General features: G+C 43.9%; 1 protein-coding gene across 4 annotated transcripts; it reads left to right on the top strand.

Moving 5' to 3' along the window:
* The first annotated feature begins 350 nt into the window (after positions 1 to 350).
* Positions 351 to 24,124, top strand: rnf44 (ring finger protein 44). Of its 4 annotated transcripts, none has more exons than XM_052075072.1 (11): positions 351 to 646; positions 7,714 to 7,909; positions 9,138 to 9,348; positions 10,769 to 10,936; positions 11,702 to 11,875; positions 11,956 to 12,111; positions 13,406 to 13,521; positions 13,672 to 13,759; positions 19,661 to 19,782; positions 22,078 to 22,177; positions 22,261 to 24,124. In XM_052075072.1, exons 2-11 carry the CDS (start codon positions 7,803 to 7,805, stop codon positions 22,321 to 22,323), a joined length of 1,305 nt encoding a protein of 434 aa, XP_051931032.1. In that variant the 5' UTR covers positions 351 to 646; positions 7,714 to 7,802; the 3' UTR covers positions 22,324 to 24,124. The 4 variants fall into 4 exon arrangements, with proteins under 4 accessions (XP_051931032.1, XP_051931049.1, XP_051931022.1 ...); XM_052075089.1 differs by lacking the exon at positions 351 to 646 and adding an exon at positions 730 to 2,033 and having other exon boundaries at positions 10,769 to 10,888; XM_052075062.1 differs by lacking the exon at positions 351 to 646 and adding an exon at positions 730 to 2,033.
* The last annotated feature ends 1,271 nt before the right edge of the window (positions 24,125 to 25,395 follow it).

Raw genomic sequence — 25,395 nt, 5'->3', positions numbered from 1 at the left:
AGACCACCTGCACAACGGGTTAATTGGCTGATTTTTTTTTTGAGAACACAAGCCCTGATTTGCACAAATTAACTGCTAATTAAAAAGAGCGGCGATTGGAATAAACTTAATTAAAAATAAATAAAGACGCGATTTGATAAACAGTAGTTAGTTTCTTGGGGCATTCAGGCGAATGAACCCCAACAACCATTTTCAACACATTTGATATGATGAACATATTTGCCAGTGTCTGCATTTAATGTTCAAATGTATTGGAAAGTACGTCAAGATGGACTACATCTATTATCAGTCGACTATTTTGTTCCACTCTATTTAGTTTAAGGCATATAGAACCCTCCATCCGTTCAGTTTAAGGAAGCGCAGGAGGCACAAGACAACTGTGGGCTGTACTTCGAGTTTCAAAACCAGAAAACGGCGTGTGCAGAATGAACGCAGCGTGCAATAAAGACATAACCGCGCATTGCATGAGCTGTTCCGAGATGCCCGATAGGATTTGTAATTTATAGCACATTTTTTTAAGTGGAGGTGAAAATCACCAAATGTCTCACGCGGGAACGTCTGACCAGGGGACACCGCTCTTGATTGACGCGATGTGAACTTTACAAGGAAAATATCATCGATTGGATGATTGCACACTAACAATCAGGTAATGGCGCTTGTATCCTGACGAGATACCACGGGTAGATTGCTAAAACGTTGTCAAAGGCTGGAAATGAAGCAGTGTGCAGATGGCGCTCATTGGGCTCAGTCTCCACAGCCCCTCCTTGTTTGGTGGCGCTGACTGCTCTGCTGTAATGTTTACCCTGGGCAGAAGAGGCTGCCATTGGTGAGTCTTTACGTGGTTTAGTTTACTTGCATCATGAGCCGATGATGGAATATGATGTGAACCATGGTAGTGACAGCGTTAATTAACTGCAAACACAAAATGGACCTTACAGCGATGCTAATATGCCTTGATTGTTGACATTGTCATAGACGCACTCCATGCTACATTCGCCGGTGTGCAAATTGCATAGCGGAAACGTTGTTCGCCGGTGTGCAAAATGCGGAGCGGAAACCTTCTACGAGGAAATGGAAGCTATTTTGCTCTCTTGATCGCGCAAGTGCAAAATTGCATAACCTATTGGATAGTCCTCATAGGACCTCATGTCCGATTGAGGATCGCCAGCAGTCACGCAAACATCAATTGGACTCCTGTGATCTATATGAACAATTGTAGCAAATATGGAAAAACATCTATATTATGTATTGTTTTACACTCACGTGCTGTTGAGATACCATACAGCTTCGAAGTGGCTTCAAACCTAAATTATGTTGAGGATGCCAGATAATTTTTACTGTGTCTAAGATCAATGTACTCAGAATTGTGACCGAAAAGTGTGCACGGTATTTGAATAACATGACGTCAGCTCACGTTTAATTCACGCGTTCGTTGAACAAGTATAGGTAGACGTTACAGCTCGAGCTGAGCCACTTGTTTATCGCGGGGATCTTTTGTTTCCATGTAGGATATCAAATGTTTGTTGGTTGGTAGGTCGCATCATCGCTGTCTGGACGTCTGCTGTCTGTGTTTGCCGCTCTCGGATTGGCCTCTACAAAGCGGGGGCGTGGCTCCGTTATAACAATGCAGTGTAGGGAACGTGCACGCGGTAATCGGGCTTTTCTTCGATTATGAAAGAACGACTTGTTTCTATTTTTGTATCATTAATGCTACTTTGGATACATTACCATTAACGGGTGGGTTTTTATTTTTAGTATTCTCACGGTTGCTGGGGAGACGGAGCCTCTCCGCAGCCAAAGGAAAACGTCTTATAGGGCTGTAGTTTAGCAAGCTGACTGTCGGGCAGTTTCGGGGATATATACATAAAAGGAAACACGGTTGTGGACGAAATTCAGAGGACGGTGTAGTATTGAGGGACACACGTCAGTTGGAGGCTGTCGTGCACAAGGATAAGTGGATGGAAGACGGCATTTTGCAAGCTGGAACACCTGTCATCTCCCCTTCTCACGGAGCACTCAAACTAGCCACGAAAGTAAGCTCTCAAGCTACACCAGGTCTTATGACTTCAGTCCGTTCCATACTGCTGGGTGGGTGGTTCTATTCTGTGCAACTCTTTGAGATCCTTGTTTGGGCTTGAACACAAATGTCCGGAGGTTACGCGTATGCTTGACGACTGTCCTGGCTACGAACCCGTTGGACAAAGCGTTAGCATAGCTTTGCAACCCTAGCGAGCTCATCTCTCCTTCAACAGGGGACGTCGAGCTGTCGCAGGCGAAACGAGCGCTCATCCACGGCGCGGTCCTGTCTCCTAGACAGTCTGTCGTGTGTGCACGGCTTCGTGTAGCTCTCCGATAAAGTACTGCAACAGTAAAATGGGAGACGGGTGCCGCTATAGCTTTTGTTGTTGTTGCTTTGTCTAGTGAGCACATGGCTTCCATGTTTTTGTTCAGCCTCGTAACAGCGACCCCTATTTATACCCACAGGACGTTGGTTGTTGTTGTTGTTGATAGTATTATTTTGCAAACCATTTAAATATAGTACCGCATTTCTTTCTTTACGAATTAACGAAATCAAACTTAGGCAGTTTGTGCCCTTTAATTTGTAATCTTGTCTGTTGTTCTTGTCTGTTCAGTTTAATTTGCCACCTGTAAAATCAGCAATCGTCTCATTGATGTCTTTGTAGATTAGGACAGAATTTTGCAGGATATATCAAAACATGGCTGAGGTCTGCCTTACAATTTAAGATTCTGAATTTGAATCTCTGCTTTTGGCCTTTCTGTCAGTGAGAATGAGGCATTGCACAGTTCATTGCCCATGGCTGAGTTATCAATTTTCATAGGACATATTGGCTTCTGACCTCTCCATGGAGTGCTTGTTGGTCCCTGGCACCTTAGATCACTTTTAAGGTTGCCAGAAACGTTTTGCTCCTTTGAGTCTTCATCTAGTTCAGGGGTGGGTAATTATTTTTTCCAGGGGGCCACATGAGAAACAGAAAATATTGCGCAGGGCCGGCCAAAAGTCTGATCTCAATTCTTCATAATATTAACTGTACTTCTTGGTAAAAAGCAGTAAATAGCATTGTTTTGACAAGCTGGTAAGAGTATACGTTATAATTAAGCAATGAAAACATGAGGTTGCCTTCCAAAAAATTAAATTTATTTAAGCGAATTTCACAAAACAATGGGAAAGGCAATTAATCACTAAAACTGCATCATAAAAACACGCTAAACATGCAAATAAAAATAACCACAATACAACTAAAATCATGCACAACTCAACCATTTAAAACTTTTTACATTTTAAGTTATTTTTTCTTGTTCAGTGAGAGAAATCTAGTCTCTGCTAGGCTTTAACGAGTGCATCAAAATCAGGTTGCATGCCTGAGGTGGAGATGCGAAGCACAGCTGACTGATGATCGCATTGCCGCCAGCTCCTCCGTAATCTTGAAGTCCGGCGTTATCCCACGGACAAATACAAGTAACTGGGCTGTGTCACGGACATCACAGCTTTCATCCAAAGCCATGGAGAAAAAGTCAAAATTTGCCACTTCACGTTGCAGCTGAAGCTCCAGATTGATAAGATAAGATATCCTTTATTCGTCCCACACTGGGGAAATGTACAGCCTCCAGCAGCAAGAATGTATGTAGAAAGAAGAAAGAGAAAAAAAACAAAAAACATCTTTCAATTAAATGCAATATGAACACAAAATGGATAAATCGCAGTACTATTTACAATTTTCCTTCACATCATTTAATTATTATTATTATTATTATGATTGTTATTTTTTATTCATCAGCCTGACAGCAGTCGGTAGGAACGAGCGTCGGTATCTCTCCTTCTTGCAGCGCGGGTGTAACAGTCTCTGGCTGAAGGAGCTACCAAGTGCTGTCAGGGCGGGCTGGAGGGGGGTGGGAGGGACTGGCCATCATAGCTTTTAGCTTAGTTAGCATCCTTCTGTTGCCCACCTCCTCCAGAGTGTCAAGGGAGCAACCCATCGTGCAAATTGCACGATATGTTTTCGTCCCTTCTCGTCACGGTTAGCCTGTGAGCGGGACTTTCTCAAATTCTTCTTTTTTTCAGGACATATTAAAGCTGCAGAGTCCACCAAGCACTCTTTGATAAACTCTCCCTCCGAGAATGGTTTACTGGTTTTAGCGATTTTGTAAGCTATCACAAAGCTGGTCTCGGTTGCTGCATCCCTGGATGTGTGAAGCTTGGTAAAAAAGGCTTGCTGCTTTTGCAGTTTAGCGAGCAAAGCTTCTGATGTCTGCGCCCTTTCAGCATCAGTCACGTTATTGTATTTCTCCCTGTGTTTCGTCTCGTAATGCCGACTCAAATTGTAGTCCTTAAACACGGCGATTCTCTCCCCGCAAACTAAACGCATGGCTTTACCTCTTACTTCAGTAAATAAATACTGAGCAGTCCAATTTTTCTTGAAAACCCTGCATTCGGCATTTACCTTTCTTTTTTTTTTTTTTAGCATGAGCAGACATTTCTGAGGGCTAAAGTGGTGTTGTGACTTGCTAGTGACAATGATCAAATCAGGCCCATGCCTCAATATACGTTTTGCGTCATCATGTACGTAAATAAAAAGCAACTTCAAAATAAAAGCAATGCAGCATCATTCCATGCATCAGGTAAAATAAGAAGATATGTTTATTTTGTAATTTCCAATTAACGTTACAGGGGCCGGTCAGAGTCAATCAAAGGGCCGTATGCAGCCCGGGGGCCGTACAATGCCCAGGTTTGATCTCGCTGGTGTGTTAGGCGAGTTGATGATCACCATGGGCAGACTACCAGCAGACAAATAAAAGAATGAATAGCCCTTTGGCTTTCAAAGTATTTACCGTATTTTCACGACTATTCGACGCACCGTACGGTTGGGCGCAGTCTCATTAATGGGTGACATTTCTGTATTTTACACATGGACAGACCGCACTGTACCAATGGGCGCAGTTTTACAGTGGAAAAACATATGCCAGCTTAAACATACGGCATGCATGCGCACACGCTAACACGTTAGCTTGAAGCATACGGTAGCATGCCAAGACATACAGATACAAGCTAAAAACACGTTTTTAAAAAGGCAACGAAAGCAGAACTGAGTTCGGGTGTATTTTATTTAGCCATTGTACAATGTTCTCACGTTTTTCGATCAATCATCACCCAGAAATCCATCAAAGTCCTCATCCTCTGTATCAGAAGCAGAGGACTGCACATCCCAGTTGTCATTGAACGCATCACATGCTAGTGTGAGTTGCTACGCATTGTTGAGCGGAAAGAAGGAGCAGCAACAGCAAAGTCAACATTTCTCTCGTGTGAAGCTTTCCCACATTTGAAAGTAAAGAACAGAGCGAAACATGGTGGCAGTGCGTGTGTGTAGAAAGAATTGAACAATTGTGCAAGTACCGTAATCCATCAAAAACGCCGCGTTCCCTCTCGTTGTTGCGTATTGTGGCGTAACTCGCCAAGCGCTGCCTCTCACTCTTTGTAAAGTTGTGTTTGCCACCGATCATCCATTGTTCCCATGCCGTTTGCAACTTTACTTTGAACGCCCGGTTGATGCCAATGCAAGCTCAGAGTTCATTTGCTTGACTTGTTTTTTCACCGCTGCTGTGAGATGGGCACGCATGCCAAAAGCATAACCGGTGGCTTTAAGTTTGAACTGAGCTTCGTAGGCGTGTCTCTTTGTCGAATTTATTTTCAGGGGTTCTTAGAAACCAAAACCGGAGTTGTTTTGCAACAATACACATTGCCACATATACAGGTGTTGGTACTGGCTTGAGGCGTCCCTTTAGCGTCCACTTACACGCCCACCCTTCACCGTGGACTGCTCCCCAGCTTGCCTGTCCTCTCTCTCTCTCTCTCTCTCTCTCTCTCTCTCTCTCTCCCTCTCCATATATGTATATATACACGCCCACCCTTCCCCGATTGGCCGACTTCTTTCCCGCATGCCTGGCCACAGTCACTTCCGCCTTTTCTCTATATAAACAGCGTGTCGGCTGTCAGTCAGATTTTGGAACTCAGCGCATACAATGGATGCGCCGCACCATAAGGCGTCCTGTCCATTTTGGAGAAATTTTAATACTTTTAATGGCGCCTTATAGTCGTGAAAATACGGTACTTTGTTTTCTTTTTCTCTCCTGTTTTTTTAATCAAATGTAAATAGAAGCAAAGTAGCCTTCATACTTTTGCACAAATGTAGATATCAATCTAAATAAGAGGCATGAAAAATTAGCTTGATGAACAAGATGACTAAAATGGTTCAATGATTTTCTGCACCGACTGTACAAACTGTCATAGTATTGTATTCTACCACAGTTCACTTTAGCTCTGCTTGATACTTTGCACATTGTCTCACAGTTGTCACTGGGTGGTACCACCGCACTACAGTTCACTTGCATTACGAAATGTCCTGGCATACCTATTTGTCATGTCCTTGTTTACGATGATACTAATGCAGCGTGTTATACCGGAGACAAATTCCTTGTGTGTTCTACACACTTGGCCAATAAAGATGATTCTGATGAGCTTGACTCTACTAGCTCTACTCAATATACTATATCCAGCATTTTTCTGAATGACTTATCCTCAACATTATGTACTTTTAATCTTCTAGGCCACTCCACCCAGCTGATATACGAGACGCCGGAACAACCATAACATTAAATTACTGTTTTGCTGTGTGTGTAGCATTATTTTGTAAATTATTATCTTCAGACACTTTTAAAATTGCCAGCTATTTTGCTGTTCAACGTTTGATACGCTACGCTTTAACACCTCTGTGACCATTGTACTAAATCACCCATGCATTTAATTCCGGTCTTTCTCTGTAACATTAGGTTTGATTAGCAATTACCATGCGTTTTCTGACTTTCCCTCTAATAATTACTCATCATAATCCCTGAAGAAGTGTAGTTTATTCGCCGTCGTGGAGGCTGTGATTGCTGAGTTGGGAGCGAAACCACAATGTGTTTAGCAGGCAGTATAAGCCAGCTGAAGTTCTCTGCTAAACTTGCGAAAGCTAGCTGTTACTCAGCTTACTGACTACCCGGCTGCTGGTGACATAAGCAGCCACGTGAAGTTTTTGGGGACTTTATCCGCCATTCAGTTATCGTGAAAAACGTAAAAATCTGTGATTCTCAGTTTTGTTATTCTTTTGTGTTTTGAAAATGCTCGTGTAATATGAAGCAATACCCAGTATTGAGGGGCTTTTTCCCTTTGATTATTAATAATTACAGGTTTGTTTTCAGTTTGTTCTTTGTCCTGGTGAGCAGGTGTTTAAATTTGGAATCAGTAGAAACCACACCCAAGATGTGCCAATTATCAGAAATGATGGTATTCCATGCAATAATTCACATTTACCCCTCTACAGAACCTAACATTGTCGCCACTCATACTTGTAACACATCAAATATTGCTGAATAAAAATAACAACAATAATAATAATAATTAAATGATGTGAAAGACAATTGTAAATAGCACTGCGATTTATCCATTTTGTGTTTATATTGCACTTAATTGAACGGTGTTTATTGTTTTGTTTTTTTTCTTCTTTCTACCTACATTCTTGCTGCTGGAGGCTGTAAATTTCCCCAGTGTGGGACGAATAAAGGATACCTTATCTTTATATTTTTTGTCCAAGTCTTTCTCGCTACATCTTAACCATATGCAATTTGTCTGAGCTTTCACTTGTCTCTTTTTTTATGCAGGGTGAAGACAATCGGAGGCAACAAACAAGTGTCTCCTCCACTGTGTAGTTTCCTTTCCCATAGTGTGACTCGTCTGCACGACGTCACCAATGCGACCATGGGAAGTAGCAGTAAATAGGCTGCCCCCAACAGCCCCCTTGAACCCGAGGAGGTTCCTCGGAGAGCCCTGTGCTGCCCCTGTGCATCTCAGGAGAAGGTACAGTGGAATATATTATGTTGTATTTTTTGGTATGGACCGATTAGGTTGATACTCCAGTGCAGGAGTGGCCAAGCAGTCAGAGACGAAGAGCCAATTTTTTTTACTGAGTTACTGTAAAGAGCCAAATCATACCCTTCCTCGCGCACGCACACACACGTGCACACACACGTGCACACACACATATACATACTTTTTTGGCCAAAGATCGACTTTTGAAATGACCAACTTCTCACGAACGACCCTATCACTCACGTGCAAGCATACACACACACACACACACACACACACACACACACACAGTCACGCAGGTGCCCACCAGTGCACTCGCGCACAAATGCATGCACACTATGATGAGCAACAGTCGGAACGGGCCGAAAATGAATGAAAGCTAAAGATACAACCAAACAAATCTTTTTTTATCCCCCCACCCATTTCCTCCTCTCAACCCTTGCGGTTGACTTGGGACCAGTTCATTGGCTCCCGGTCGATTCTGATCGACGTATTGGGCCCCCTGCCTTAAAATCAGAGGTAATTCGATAACTAGCTTAGCGTTTAGCGCTGTTGCTTGCGCATGAGCAATGATGCAGTCATCTGATTGGTTGCCCTCCATGTCAATCAAGTAACAGAATTGATGATAGGCTGACGGAGTATGTTCTGTGAAGTTAGTGCCTTATTTGAATATCATCGCCACTACCAAGTTTTTTCGACGCCTGTCGTTTGAGAGCCCGGGAGCCGCATTGAACCAGCCAAAGAGCCGCATGCGCCTCGCGAGCCGCGGGTTGGCCACTCTTGCTCCAGTGTATCGATTCACATGAAATTAAATGATACCATGTTTTGGGGCCTAAACGGATCCTTGCAAGTTTGAACTGTTTTGACTGTTACTTTCATTCTTCCAAATCTAAGTGCGCGCAAGTAATGCTCTGCTCCACACAGAACATTTTTGAACATGTACAAATGTAATAAACTGCTCCCAACAATATACACTTGGAGTTACATTGTGCTGTTTAAGGGAACACTTGGATTTACTTTGTTTTGTTTAAGTGTTCACTTGATTTTTTGGGGGGGCATTATATTTACATTTTAGGGTTGTGTTACCCCCTCTTAACTTTTTCAACATTCATAATGAGTTTACATAATGCCATATAAGCCCCTTGTACATGGAAATTATTCATTTGTGTTTTATATATCCTCTTCATTTCTAACATCCTTTTTTCTGGTCTTACAGCCCACCAGTGAGATGCCAGTGGGGGCCTGTGCTGCACACTTCCCTGGTCCAGGATGAGAATCTCCGTCATCTGCTTTTCTCACAATATCACCAACAGGTTCCTTTAGATGAATCCAGACAATACAGCCACACCAGCACAGCGCCACGCATGCTTCACCCTGCGGCCCACCTCCCCCAGCAGAACCCCATCATGGTGGATCTACACGAGCAGGTAGCATATCAGATACTAGTTGATACCAGATTTCCCCATCCAATCTCTACAATTGTTAGTGGCGTATTTTTTGCAATAATAGTATGCATCTTTTTTTTTTTCTTACATTCGTTTTTTTTCCCCTGCTCGAATTACAGTACTTAAAAAAAGGACACATTAAATGTTACATATGAGCTTCTGTCACACACTGAATTCTAGACCTTTGCTTTAGGAAACTTTTTTTATTGGAAACTATTCGATTGCATTCGTCCATGAAGACATGCAATAAGCAAAAATATCATGGTAAAACTCAAACCCACCCATTTGGGTCAATACCCAAATTTTTACAGTTGAAATTAATAAAATTGTTAAGACTCCTCTGTTTCAATTTTACTTACCAAGTCACACTGTCCCATCACTGGTGAGCTAATTTTAGCACAGAGTCAGTCTTCTCATGATGTCTTTAGGGCTAACTAATACCCGCTGGCATCATTTAAAAATATTTTTGTTTTCGGGTGATGCACATTGATCGCTACAACAAAAAGGCTTCTGTTGAATTCCCATCCTCCTCCCCTCTCTTCATCTAAGAAGGAAAAGAAATAGCAGCTGGTGTCTCCTCCTTATGTCAAAGAGGTGGCTCATTTAGTGATATTTGAAAGCAGCCAATCATGTCTCTTCAAATAAAGAAAAGAGCTTATGACCAGCAACGGACAGTTTCAGCAGTTATTGAAACCATGACTTTTTAAAACTATGGTAAACAGTCAAACTGGTAATTGGCCCATGCCGATTTGCCAATTTAGCAAAAAAAAATAATATAAATAAAATAAAATAAACAAACCAGAGTCACAGACTAAACACTTGAACACATTTTTTCTCAAAAATGGTTCACCAGTCTGTCTAAATCTGTTAGTGAGCACTCCTTTAACCCCTTACTCAGATCACTGCAAAGGTGTGGCATATCAAGATGCAAGTCAGACAGCAAGATTATTTCAAGGGTTTGCCTAAGGCTGTCCATAATAACAAGTCACTCTGCAATGTGTGTGATTTGCTGTGTTGGTTGACCGGATTTAGACAGATTTGTGAACAATATTAGTCAGAAATGGGCAGTGGCGAAGAATAAAGCCTTAAGATCATGCAAAAATAAATATTATATTCATATTTTTCTTCAATATATTTTCAATATATTCAATACATAATATATTATGCACAGACCTCCATTTGAGTGACTGTTTGGACTTGGCATAGATCTGGGGTGTCAAACTCAGATCCTGGAGGGCCGCTGTCCTGCATGTTTTCCAAGTCTCCCTGTTGCAACACACCTGATTCAAAAGTGGATCTGAGTTTGAAACCCCTGGCATAGATGGTCCAGTTTAACCAATTTCAGATTTTGGGGCGGTTTGCCATTATTTTCAATCCACTTATGGGTTTTCTCTTATTTTAGATGCCCCAGGGATCTGTTCCAATAGCATACACTGTTACGACGGTGACGACCCATGGATTTCCCATCCACACCGGGCAGCCTTTACCAGGGTGCAACACTCCGCAACTCCCAGCATGCTCGGTAATGCTCAGCGGACAGCTCTCTCTGCTCTGCTGCCTTCCTCCTCCTGTGAGTTTGAAAGGGGAAAGCCCAAATGTCAGTGGCTTTAGCGTAGCACTCAATAGCAAACGTGCAGTCGGTTTCTGTGGAGTATTTTCTGATACGCTACAATGTGTCTTGTGAAATAGCTAAATTAGCGGCATGAATTTGTTGTCGTTGAAAATAAGTCGACCGTTTCTGGTGTTTCCTGAAAATGCAAATGCTCTTATTTGCCATTGCTTTTTTTGAATTGTATTGTATTGTTAGATCTCGGGATGCACGTTTGATGACATTTTCTTGCTTAAATATTGGTTTTAAAGTGTAGTAATTATTATTTTACTTTTGTCGACGGGACGGCAGAATCCTGCTCTGAATTTTTTTTTTTTTTTTTTGGTCATTTTAAGCAGACTGATGCCCATGGGAGTTGAGGTGTAGAGTGGATCATCTTTCCAAAAGTGACTACATGTTGTTGTTCTCCACGCATGAAATTAGTTGAGATGGTATTAAATGTGCCCCTGCTGGTTAACAGCAAGTCGCATACTCCCCAATTGTTAGAATTTTTTGTGATTGGTTAATTGAGGACTGGCTAGTTTGAGTAAGATGAAATCAGAAGTCAACAGATCATAGCACGAGCACCAGAAATGGTGTGAAACCGTGCTCTCTTTTCCAAGTGTCCCATCGCCCAGCCAGACCTAAAACATGTTTTAAAATGTAATTTTTCGAATAGCTGGACGAGTGGGTGTGAAGAATGTTGCATAAAAATGGGTCTCTTCCTGTGCTTTTGTCTCCTCTCAGCTCATACAGGCGTGTACCATGCAGCATATGCCGGTGTCTTACCAAGCCTTCCCACCCCTGATCTCCAGTGAACATTTTGTATTGCACCCAACCCCATCTGTACCCCCTCACCAGCCGCCGCACCTTACACCTCTGAGCCAATTTGTCCCTTTACAGCATCAGCACCCACGCATGGTGAGTAGTCCACACCAACTGTGTGATCATTGTTGACTTAGCAAATCGTTGGTATTTACCGCCCACCTGCCCTCCACCAGCCTCTACAGCGGGTAGAGAATGAAGTCGACCTAAGAGGGGACCAGCACCCATTAGGAACCTTCTCCTACTCGCATCATCCACCAGCGCTGCCTCCTTCTCTGCCCATACCGTATCTTCCTCAAGAGCCTCTGCATCAGGAGCTTCCTTTCGGAGTGGTAAGAATGTTCCATTCACTTCAAATCCACATTAGAGTCCCTCAGTTGACACCTGGAAGTATCTTGGCAGTATTATGGGTGACTATTTTTTTGTAATGCAACCTCAGTCTGAACAGCTATGTCACATGTGTCCAACCTATACAATATCAAATGCGCTCTGAATCTGCAAAGTTGCTATGAGTAACAAAATTGGATTCTTATTTGACTTTAATTGAATCCCTTATGAAGCAAACAGTGCACATTTGTGTTGATTGTCGTAATTAGGCCATGCAGACGTTTCATTTATTTTGCACGCCAATGACGTGACATCATCTTTAGTAGCTCAATAAAATGAGGAGATGCCTTGCCCTATTTCCCCAAAATACTTTGACCTCCTCTCGCATTGCTCCTCTGTTCATATGAGATGATAAAAAGATGAGCCCCTACACACTGGGCCATATTTACTTAAAACTCTCCGTTGTGAGTGACGTTGTCTTTTTCTGCACGTGCGGGTCACTTTGGGGATGCATTTGGTTCCCGCACCAGACAGACTGAGCTTGCAATTCATATGTAATGTAAACAATTACACACACACACACACACACACACACACAAATACAAATGAACTTCACCAAAATGCTTTAATTGAGCATTAAGACCTACAGTCTGAAAGTACCCTAATGAGTATGATCAGAAGAAGCACTTCTTTCTTCAAAAACATGCAAGATCTCATATCAGCGTTGTATCGGACTCGTGTGTTACCACATTAAATATTCTTTGTGCTTCAGGTGCAAGAAAACTGCTTTCATTAAAAAAAAAACAAACATTTTTTTTCCCAGCCCGAGGAGCACAAAGTAGCATAGGTTTATATCAAGAAACGCGCCGTATGTACCTGTCGTTGTAAACACATTTTATTGATTACAGTAATCCCTCGTTTATCGCAGTTAATGGGGACCAAAACCACCCGCGATAAACGAAAATGCGCGAAGTAGCGTCCAATTAACATAAACGGGTAAAAAAAATTATATATATACCTGTATATTTTTTTAAGTCCGCAAACGGTCCGCGAGAAGCTGCAAAACAACAGTGAGTCACATAGAGCAACATATACAGTACTGTACTCCATGTATATGTATAAAAGAAAAAAAACGTTTTTTTTAATATGTTTGAAAAAATCGGCAATGCACTGAACCCGCGATAGACGAACCGCCAAGTAGTGAGGGATCACTGTACATTGTTTCTGCAACTCCAATCCTGCAATGTGCTGGAATGACTCTCAAGTGTTCTTAATCCACACGGTTGTGTCTCCTACCAGCCATACCCGCACATGCTGCCCCGGCGAGTAAATGGGCAGAGATACCGGCTGCAGCAACCTCTCCCTCCTCCCCCGCCGCCTCCATCCTACTACCCAGGCTTCCTCCCTTACTTCCTGTGAGTGCACAATGTGGACAAAGCTCAGTTCTCAGGAAAGAGGATCACCTCTAGTTACCAGTGCTCCCAGATGACATTTTACAGCTCCACGTACCAGTGGCGAATGCTTTTAGACGGACTGAATGTAAATGTCCGTGTTTGTTTGTGCAGCTCAATGCTTCCTGTGCCTCCAACTGCAGTGGGCCCAGCCATCAGTCTCGACCTTGATGTGGACGATGTGGAAATGGAGAACTATGAGGTTAGTTTACCTCTTGGTTGTACCGTATTTTCACGACTATTCGACGCACCGTACTAATGGCCGCAGTCTCATTAATGGGTGACATTTCTGTATTTTACACATACACAGGACGCACCGTACTAATGGCCGCAGTTTTACAGTGGTAAAACATACGCCAGCTTAAACATACGGCATGCATGCGCACACGCTAACACGTTAGCTTGAAGCATACGGTAGCATGCCAAGACATACAGATACAAGCTAAAAACACGTTTTTAAAAAGGCAACGAAAGCAGAACTGAGTTCGGGTGTATTTTATTTAGCCATTGTACAATGTTCTCACGTTTTTCGATCAATCATCACCCAGAAATCCATCAAAGTCCTCATCCTCTGTATCAGAAGCAGAGGACTGCACATCCCAGTTGTCATTGAACGCATCACATGCTAGTGTGAGTTGCTACGCATTGTCGAGCGGAAAGAAGGAGCATCAACAGCAAAGTCAACATTTCTCTCGTGTGAAGCTTTCCCACATTTGAAAGTAAAGAACAGAGCGAAACATGGTGGCAGTGCGTGTGTGTGGAAAGAATTGAACAATTGTGCAAGTACCGTAATCCATCAAAAACGCCGCGTTCCCTCTCGTTGTTGCGTATTGTGGCGTAACTCGCCAAGCGCTGCCTCTCACTCTTTGTAAAGTTGTGTTTGCCACCGATCATCCATTGTTCCCATGCCGTTTGCAACTTTACTTTGAACGCCCGGTTGATGCCAATGCAAGCTCAGAGTTCATTTGCTTGACTTGTTTTTTCACCGCTGCTGTGAGATGGGCACGCATGCCAAAAGCATAACCGGTGGCTTTAAGTTTGAACTGAGCTTCGTAGGCGTGTCTCTTTGTCGAATTTATTTTCAGGGGTTCTTAGAAACCAAAACCGGAGTTGTTTTGCAACAATGCACATTGCCACACTCTATACAAGTGTTTGTACTGGCTTGAGGCGTCCCTTCAGCGTCCACTTACACGCCCACCCTTCACCATTGGCGGACTAGCTTGCCTGTCCTCTCTCTCCCTCTCTCTCTCTCTCTCTCCCTCTCCATATATGTATATATACACGCCCACCCTTCCCTGATTGGCCGACTTCTTTCCCGCATGCCTGGCCACAGTCACTTCCGCCTTTTCTCTATATAAACAGCGTGTCGGCTGTCAGTCAGATTTTGGAACTCAGCGCATATAAAGGACGCTCCGCACCATAAGGCGTCCTGTCCATTTTGGAGAAAATTTAAGACTTTTAATGGCGCCTTATAGTCGTGAAAATACGGTACTTTTTATTTAAAAAAATTAGAACACAGTTTTATGGAACCAGCACCCCATGAAATGAATCACATCCATCCATCCATCCATCATCTACCGCTTATCCGGGGCCGGGTCGCGGGGGCAACAGCTTTAGCAGGGAAGCCCAGACTTCCCTCTCCCTAGCTACTTCTTCCAGCTCTCGCCGGGGGATCCCGAGTCGTTCCCAGGCAAGCTGGGTGACATAGTCTCTCCAGCGTGTCCTGGGTCTTCCTCGGGGTCTCCTCCCGGTGGGACATGACCGGAACACCTCACCGGGGAGGCGCTCAGGAGGCATCCGAATCAGATGCCAAAGCCACCTCATCTGGCTCCTCTCGATGTGGAGGAGAAGCGGCTCGACTCTGAGCCCCTCCCGGATGACTGAGCTTCTCACCTTATCTCTAAGGGAGAGCCTGGACACCCTGCGGAGAAAACTAATTTCAGCCGCTTGTATCCGGGATCTCGTTCTTTCGGTCACGACCCATAGCTCGTGACCATAGGTGAGGGTTGGGACGTAGATCGACCGGTAAATTGAGAGCTTCGCCCTTTGGCTCAGCTCCTTCTTCACCACGACAGACCGATACAACGTCCGCATCACAGCAGACGCTGCACCGATCCGCCTGTCGATCTCCCGCTCCCTCCTACCCCCACTCGTGAACAAGACCCCAAGATACTTGAACTCCTCCACTTGGGGTAAGATCTCCTCCCCGACCCGGAGGGGGCACTCCACCCTTTTCCGACTGAGGACCATGGTTTCAGATTTGGAGGTGCTGATTTTCATCCCAACCGCTTCACACTCGGCTGCGAAACGCTCCAGTGAGAGTTGGAGAGCCCCGTTTGAAGGAGCCAACAGCACCACATCATCTGCAAAAAGCAGGGATGTAATACTGAGGCCCCCAAAACGGACCCCCTCAACGCTTCGGCTGCGCCTAGAAATTCTGTCCATAAAGGTTATGAACAGAATCGGCGACAAAGGGCAGCCTTGGCGGAGTCCCACCCCCACTGGAAACGATTCCGACTTACTGCCGGCAATGCGAACCAAACTCTGACATCGGTGGTATAGTGACCGAACAGCCCGTATCAGGGGGTTCGGTACCCCATACCCACGAAGCACCCCCCACAGAATTCCCCGAGGGACACGGTCAAACGCCTTCTCCAAGTCCACAAAACACATGTAGACTGGTTGGGCGAATTCCCACATACCCTCAAGGACCCTGCTAAGGGTGTAGAGCTGGTCCACTGTTCCACGGCCGGGATGAAAACCACACTGCTCCTCCTCAATCTGAGGCTCGACTTCCTGACGGACCCTCCTCTCCAGCACCCCTGAATAGACCTTACCAGGGAGGCTGAGGAGTGTGATCCCTCTGTAGTTGGAACACACCCTCCGGTCCCCCTTTTTAAAAAGAGGGACTACCACCCCGGTCTGCCAATCCAGAGGCACTCTCCCTGTTGACCACGCGATGTTGCAGAGGCGTGTCAACCAGGACAGTCCCACAACATCCAGAGCCTTGAGGAACTCCGGGCGGATCTCATCCACCCCTGGGGCCTTGCCACCGAGGAGCTTTTTAACAACATCGGTGACTTCAACCACAGAGATAGGAGAGCCCACCTCAGAGTCCCCAGGCTCTGCTTCCTCCAAGGAAGGCGTGTTGGTGGAGTTGAGGAGGTCTTCGAAGTACCCTGCCCACCGGTTCACAACGTCCCGAGTCGAAGTCAGCAGCGCCCCATCCCCACTGTACACAGTGTTAGTGGTGCACTGCTTCCCCCTCCTGAGACGTCGGATGGTGGACCAGAATTTCCTCGAGGCCGTCCGGAAGTCGGCTTCCATGGCCTCACCGAACTCTTCCCACGCTCGGGTTTTTGCCTCGGCGACCACCGAAGCTGCGGTCCGCTTGGCCAGTCGATACCCGTCAGCTGCCTCTGGTGTCCCACAGGCCATAAAGGCTCGATAGGACTCCTCCTTCAGCTTGACGGCATCCCTTACTGCTGGTGTCCACCAGCGAGTACGGGGATTGCCGCCACGACGGGCACCAACCACCTTACGGCCACAACTCAGATTGGCCGCCTCAACAATAGAGGCACGGAACATGGTCCACTCGGGCTCAATGTCCCCCGCCTCCCCCGGAACATGGGAAAAGCTCTGTCGGAGGTGGGAGTTGAAACTCCTTCTGACAGGGGATTCCGCCAGACGCTCCCAACAAACCCTCACTATACGTTTGGGTCTGCCAGGACGGACCGGCATCTTCCCCCACCATCGGAACCTACTCACCACCAAGTGGTGATCAGTTGACAGCTCCGCCCCTCTCTTCACCCGAGTGTCCAGAACATGTGGCCGCAAATCCGATGATACAACTACAAAGTCGATCATCGAACTGCGGCCTAGGGTCTCCTGGTGCCAAGTGCACATATGGACACCCTTATGTTTGAACAAGGTGTTCGTTATGGACAATCCGTGACTAGCACAGAAGTCCAATAACAAAACACCACTCGGGTTTTGATCGGGGGGGCCGTTCCTCCCAATCACGCCCCTCCAGGTATCACTGTCATTGCCCACGTGAGCATTGAGGTCCCCCAGCAGAACAATGGAGTCCCCAGCAGGAGTACTCTCCAGCACACCCTCCAAGGACTCCAAAAAGGGTGGGTATGCTGAGCTGCTGTTTGGTGCATATGCACAAACAACAGTCAGGACCCGTCCACCCACCCGAAGGCGGAGGGAGGCAACCCTCTCGTCTACCGGTGTGAACCCCAATGTACAGGCACTGAGCCGGGGGGCAATGAGTATGCCCACACCTGCTCTGCGCCTCTCACCGTGAGCAACTCCAGAGTGGAAGAGAGTCCAACCCCCTCTCGAGAGATCTGCGCGCATCAGATCACCTTTGTTGTCAATCATTCATTGTGGTATTACTGAGTTTGTTCATGTTCATTATTGGCTCATGCAACACATGGTACTGTAAAAAGTATTCGGCATTGAAGGGGGGGGGGGTCTATGAATGAAAAATGAGTTAATCGAAGGCCCCGGGTATATTAATGACATGCTTATGGGGGCTTTTGTAAAAAAAAAAAAAAAAAAGGATCAAGAATAATGGCACACTCTCCTCCACTCATGCTTAATTATTATTTTTTTTTTATGTGATCCCCAAAATTTGAAATATTAAATATTCAGTTAGATGTTGTACTCTGAGCTAAAAGCAATAACATGCCAAAAAGAAATAAGAAAAAAAAGGGAACGACGCAGTAGTTATACATTTTTAAAGGCTTAAATAACATGGTATATAAAATCAAATAACACATGATCTCATGAATTTACAGGGCCAGTGTCGGTTCCGGAAGGGCCACCACAACAGGGCGGATCGGAATTACATACCGTATTTTCCGCACTTAAAGGCGCACTGGATTATGAGGCTCATCTTCAATGAATGGCCTATTTTGTCTTTTTTTTTCATATATTGGACACACTGGATTATAAAACGCAATCTACAATGCATCCACAAGATGGGGCTACGCTCCATACGTTCGACTCGAGAAGCATTCATGACCGCCTCAGAAAAACGTAAATTAACGATTACTTCAACGAAACTATGAAAACTGAAACTAATGCGTCAAAACAGAAAATCAAACGAGGAAATGACAAAATAAATTCTATGCTTCCCCCCCCCCCCCCCCATACAGAATTTGGGCATTTCCTAGAGCGTAGCTCCAACAGAGCGATCAGATGTTAGTAAAATGTAGGAGACTAGACTGTCTCTGAAGTGTTTTATTCCTTTGTTGTGTACTGTATTCATAAATGAGGAAATCACAAAATAATTTCTGTAGGGGGGGCCTATAGAATTTATTTTGTGATTTCCTCGCTTGATTGTCTGTTTTGATGCATTATTTTCAATTTTCGTAGTTTCATTGAAGGAATCGTTAATTTATGTTTTTCGGAGGCGGTCATGAATGCCGCTTGAGTCGAACGTAAGAAAAGGCACGGATATGGACAAAGACATACCTGTATTTGTTGAGACTGTGAAAACCATTAATAAAGTGTGTGTTTTAAAAAAACAACACCACAGCTCTCCTTTTTTCGGAGCTGCAACAAAAACTTATTTAATAAAGCAGCGACACAGTTCACTGAACCAACACCAAGTTATAACATTGTAAGCATGTCTCCAGCAAGGAGCCATCTTGGATCAACATATTACCGTAATGACCAAACATAAGGCGCACCGGATTTTAAGGCACTCTGAGCTTTTAAGAAAATCGAAGACTTTTCGGTGCGCCTTATAGTGCGGAAGTTTTAATTGTTCAAGTCTACTTTACACACTCTTACGCCTTGTCTCGCTGAAATTAGACAGGTGTCATGCAATACATTCTGCTGGTTTCATGTAGAGGCTGGCTTTCATTACCATAATGGCCCACAGTGGAGCCTTCAGCATTGCAACTACAATGACTTTGGCTTCCATCAGCAGAGCCCAGAGTGTGGGGTGGGGATCGCGAGCAACCTTTTTAGACAAGAAAAGCCATTTAATAAAAGTGGCAACACTTTCGCAACACTTCATTAAATACAATTTCCCAAAACACAACTGCTTGTCAACAAGCCATTAGAACATTTGTTTTCTCAACAGGCTTTACTGAATCTCGCCGAGAGGCTGGGTGAAGCCAAACCACGTGGACTCACCAAGGCCGACATTGAGCAACTTCCATCCTACAGGTTCAGCTCAGAGAATCATCTCTCTGAGCAAACGCTGTAAGCTCTTATCTGTCTATCTACAGTGCCCTCCATAAGTATTGGCACCCCTGGTTGAGATGTGTTTTTTAGCTTCCAATTATTTTATTTTTTTTCTAAATAATATGGGACCTTAATGGAAAAAAAGAGAAAAATCCAACCTTCAATACAAGTGCATTTATTCAGTGGGGAAAAAATCCCACATAAAGAAATAATTATTTGACATCAAATCACCTGTTCCACAATTATTGGCACCCTTAACAATTCCCAGGAAATAAATATAATTGAAGCATTTCTGTCATTTCTACAGTAGTTTACAAAGTTTACCAGAGTATGTAGGAACATTTAATTAGTAATTCATCACTTCCTGTCTCCCTGGGGTATAAATATGACGTGACACCGAGGCCATTTCTCTTATCCACTCTTAAACATGGGAAAGACAAAGGAACACAGCATACAAGTGAGGCAGATGTGCGTCGACCTTCACAGGTCAGGCAGAGGCTACAAGAAGATTGCCACTCAACTGCAGCTGCCCATATCCACTGTGAGAGGAATAATTAAGAAGTTCAAAACAACTGGAACAGTGGTAAACAAGCCTGGACGAGGAGCCAAGTTTATTTTGCCACCACGCACAGTGAGGAGGATGGTAAGAGAAATCAAAAGATCTCCAAAGCTCACTGTTACAGAATTACAACAAATGGTAGCATCCTGGGGTCACAAAGTCTCCAAATCAACCATCAGGCGCTGTCTACACGCCAACAAGCTGTTTGGGAGGCATGCACGGAGAAAACCTTTCCTCACTCACAATCATAAACGCAAGCGTCTGGAGTTCGCCAAGCGGTATTGGGGCTTCAACTGGGACCGTGTGCTTTGGTCAGATGAGACCAAGATTGAGCTTTTTGGCAACAAACACTCTAAGTGGGTCTGGCGTACCACGAAAGATGCGCATGCTGAAAAGCACCTCATACCCACTGTGAAGTATGGGGGTGGGTCAGTGATGCTGTGGGGCTGTTTCGCTTCCAAAGGCCCTGGGAACCTTGTTAGGGTGCATGGCATCATGAATGCTTTGAAATACCAGGACATTTTAAATCAAAATCTGTTGCCCTCTGCCCGAAAGCTGAAGCTGGGTCGTCACTGGGTCTTTCAGCAAGACAATGACCCTAAACATATGGCCAAATCTACACAGAAATGGTTCACCAGACACAAAATCAAGCTCCTCCCATGGCCATCTCAGTCCCCTGACCTCAACCCCATTGAGAACCTGTGGGGTGAGCTGAAGAGGAGAGTACAGAGGAGAGGACCCAGGTCTCTGGATGATTTAGAGAGATTCTGCAAAGAGGAATGGCTGAAGATCCCTCTTTCTGTCTTTTCCCATCTTGTGAAACATTATAGGAGAAGATTAGGTGCTGTTTTGTTGGCAAAAGGGGGTTGTACAAAATATTAACACCAGGGGTGCTAATAATTGTGACACACATTATTTGATGTCAAATAATTATTTCTTTATGTGGGATTTTTTCCCCACTGAATAAATGCACTTGTATTGAAGGTTGGATTTTTCTCTTTTTTTCCATTAAGGTCCCATATTATTTAGAAAAAAAATAAAATAATTGGAAGCTAAAAAACACATCTCAACCAGGGGTGCCAATACTTATGGAGGGCACTGTATCTATAGACACGCATATGTATTTAATGCCATTGATAATGTAATGACCGTATTGGCCCAAATATAAGATGGTGTTTTTTGCATTGAAATAAGACTTTTTTTTCCCAATTTGTTGCTTTACTGTTGTATATGTTAGTTGATCCATGTACAGCACTTTGTATTCAGCGATGGCATAGATGTATGTATATATAAATAACAGAAAATGGAAAAACATAGCGACAATCTGGAGAAGAGTGGGTCAAAGATCAGCCAGGTTAACTGGCAGCTGAGGATAAGTTATGATGTAATTTACATTTCAGATATTAAGATTTGGATGAGGCAAATCTTAATATCTTAATAACATGCTTTTTCTCTCAAATATATTGTTAGACTAATTTCTTTCAGGTGCACTATAATTATTTTCTGTATAAAAATTAATTTGGTGTTCAAAAAGTATTTTTTCAAACTTCAGTCTTGAAAAATAGGGGGTTCGTCTTATAATCAGGGCCGTCTTATATTCGGGCCAATACGGTACCATTTAGGGATTCAATTCATACAGCATCTCAATGAGGACATTTGGTCTGCAGCAATTGGAAACTAACACATTCACTTCAGGTTTAAAATGCATTTCAATTAATTTTACATGGACTGCATTTCCTTTTTTTTGTCCTCAGATGTGTTGTGTGCTTTAGTGACTTTGAGTGTAGGCAGCTACTTCGGGTATTACCCTGCAACCACGAATTCCACGCCAAATGTGTGGACAAATGGTTGAAGGTAAGGTGACATTGTGGCAACACAGTCAGCTCGGTTTTGCAGCCGGCGCGTTCATATGTGATCTCCCTCCGCTTGATTTCTAGACCAATCGCACTTGTCCCATCTGCCGAGCCGACGCGTCGGACGTGCACCGGGAGGCGGAGTGAGAGCTGGAGTGGAAAAAGCTTTGCCCACCTCAGAGTTAGTCCTAAAGCTGTGGACAACCGCCACTAACTAACCACAGCCCACTAAACAATAAGCAATCCGGGACGGTTCTCTGCGTCCCCAGCTGTGCTTCAATTGTCCCGAGTCTTGTGAGGAAAAAAAAATAAAAAAATCCCCCGCTGCAGCCAGAAGGCGGAGCGCTGGGATCACCAGCTGGTTCTTTCTCTGGCCTCCCCACTTCCTTGTTGCCGATTCCAAAGAGTATCCCCTTTTGTGCGCATTATTTGCTGCTTTTGTTTACAGGGTTGCGTTAGTTGAATTTAGTGGAGGATGGAAAGATGGAAGTGATTCAAGACTATCTGGACGCGTGGAGAAGCAGCATAGATGCATGTTCGTGTTGGCAAAACAGACTTCTTTGTACCCATGTTCTGCAATAGTCGATTGATCATTTAGCCCTTTTTTGTTCAGCTTGAGCTTTTAGACTGCAAGCGCCGCGCGTCTGCCACGCGATCCTCTCTGGAACACACACGTATCCAAAAAGATGTCTTAAATTCACAGACCGGATCATTTCAAGGTCATCGAGCATAAGTGCACAAGTGCTACGGCTATCCTCAGCGTGTGTGTGTGTGTACGTGTGCGTGTGTATGTTTGCGCGTTGATCCTGTTCACAGAGCCAATGTATTATTGTGTACACACTGGATACATGGCGGCATGCTGGGATTTGCATGAACTGTTGATTCCGACTAGCAATATTTAAACCAAGCATTACCACCAAAATGATGCAACTGGAGCGAAAAAAAAAGAGGCAGCATACAAAGAGAGTGGCTTGCTTATGTGGGAAGGCGAGCATTGAAACGGATGCAAGTCGCCGTTGTCGCGCGCGGGCAGCAATACGTTGCAAAGGGGCGACATTTGAATCTTCCTGTTTGAGGAGGACGTGGCGGTCAACGTTTGTCTGTTTGTTTGTGAGCCAAATCCAATATATAGATATCGCCTACTTTTCCAGATGTTCTTTCGACCTGCCTTCTTATGACCTTGACAAGCACAAACCTACGACTAATCCTGGCAAATACTGTGTCATTTTCACTGTTTCTAAAAGGTTTTATTTATTGCTTTGTAACCTTTTGGAGAAAATGAGTTGATGGATCACGTTGGGAGCACTAACATTGTGTGTATCTTACGGTAACGTGGTCATCAACGTAATGGTGGTGTTAAAGCAGACAAGAAAAACAAAAAAAGAACAAGTGTATGTATAATTTGTGCGTGAATGCTTTTAGATTTGAAGACAGAAGAATGTCGTAGAAGTCACTGGTGTTCAGTAGTGCGGAAACGCTGGTGGACTCCTACTTTCCGGCTTGCGTTGTGACTTGAGAAAAAAAAAATTAGTAAGCACTAACGGGCAGTTGTAAGCTTTGCTTTTGCGTGTAAAGGGATCTTGCCTTTTTCTTTAAGTGTCTTAAGTGAATGTCAGTCTTTGATGTGTGTGCCATCTTCAAAAGAAAAAAAAGCCATTTAATGAGTTCTACCCACAGCTTCGAGAATTAATCTACGTGTACATACATATCTATTGGAAGGCTATATTGTACGTTTAAAAAAAAACTCAGGGCCACTCGGTGTATGATACAGGACAAGAAGAGTCAAGTCTTGTGTCGAATGGGAAGGATGCCATGAAAAGGAGGATCTGAATTTATGTTGAGGTCATTTTTCTCTGACCACTAATGATTTCATGTAAGCAATTATGTCCTCTTATGTCTGAAATAATAAACCGTTTAAAGACAAGGCATGTTTTCAAAAGAAAAAGAATTTTAAAAAAACAGGCAACGTAAACAGGTCGTTTTACGAACCAGTATGACTATTTGCTGTGGTCCAACTTCTCAATGTGCGCACACTCCTACCTAATAACTCCAGAAGGTGTTTGCATGCTTACCAAAAAAAAAAAAAAAAAAATAGATGAGCAAAGCGTGTGAAGGACAGCTTCAGATCTGCTGGGGACCTATTTAACGGTGCACAATATGCATGCTTGTCATCCAGTTCAGAGTCAGCTTCTGGAGGTTCCGATCTTATTGCTCAGCTGATAACTGCCATGCATTGTACTGCACATATTTGTAATAGAACTGAATGACTACAAGATTTTATTACGCTAACTTCATTTTTTTGGGGGGGCCCATCAATTCTTAATATGCGTTGTTACTGTTATTGCCCTAATGACTGAAAACAACCTGCTTTGAGACTACTGTAGTTTGATTAAAAAGCCATAGTGACAAGGTGCTAGATGTTCCGCTTTTAGCTACAAAAACTCACTTGCGTGAATGCAATAGTTTGTCATGGATCTCATGTATTCTTCGAGCATGTTATACTAATACCCCAGTGGAAATCATAATTATAGTTTAAGGGTTTAAAAAAAAAATATAAGTGTTGTCATACATATTCCAGTGTAGTACTGTACCGGCCTCTCAGGCACTTGCTCTCAGTGTATCAATATCTTAAAATGTATTGTTCACATGTACTTCATGTTGATATTAGCGCTTACTTTTGGGAGTATCCAACACATGACGTTATCCAGCTACCCCACTAAATAAGAATAACAAGCCTCCCACTGAAGCAGTTTATGAGGACAACAGAAGAGTCTTGTAGTCTTTCTGTTAACTTTCTTCGATAATCTCAGTTTGTCTGGTGCAACAAAAACAAGGTGTTCCAATAAGCAGTTAAAATATGTTCGGATTTGTGATTAATTGCTTCGTAGATGCTATTTCAGGTATACCAATGATTTTTTGGGGGGGGGGGCTGCTGTGGGATCGTGGTTGACTGTTCTTACCCGGCCTGGTCGTCAACGGGTCCTCAGCCCACCCACCAAGAGCCAGAGGCACGTGTCGTGTTAGGCAAATGTTTTGCTTTGGTACTTGCACATTTACAGTTACCTCATTTTTCCACGTTTGTAATGTGGGGGGTGGGAGGATGGAAACTAATATATATTTACACACACATATATTACATAGAATAAATTGTTTTAATTTTTCATTCCATTGGAATCATTGTTTGTAGCATTTAACATGAACTTGTTAGTGTATTATATG

This window comes from Hippocampus zosterae, chromosome 1 (genome assembly GCF_025434085.1).
Source record: "Hippocampus zosterae strain Florida chromosome 1, ASM2543408v3, whole genome shotgun sequence".
Classification (NCBI taxonomy): domain Eukaryota; kingdom Metazoa; phylum Chordata; class Actinopteri; order Syngnathiformes; family Syngnathidae; genus Hippocampus; species Hippocampus zosterae.
Note: the sequence above shows the minus strand (reverse complement) of the source record. Positions and strands in the feature narration are given on the sequence as shown.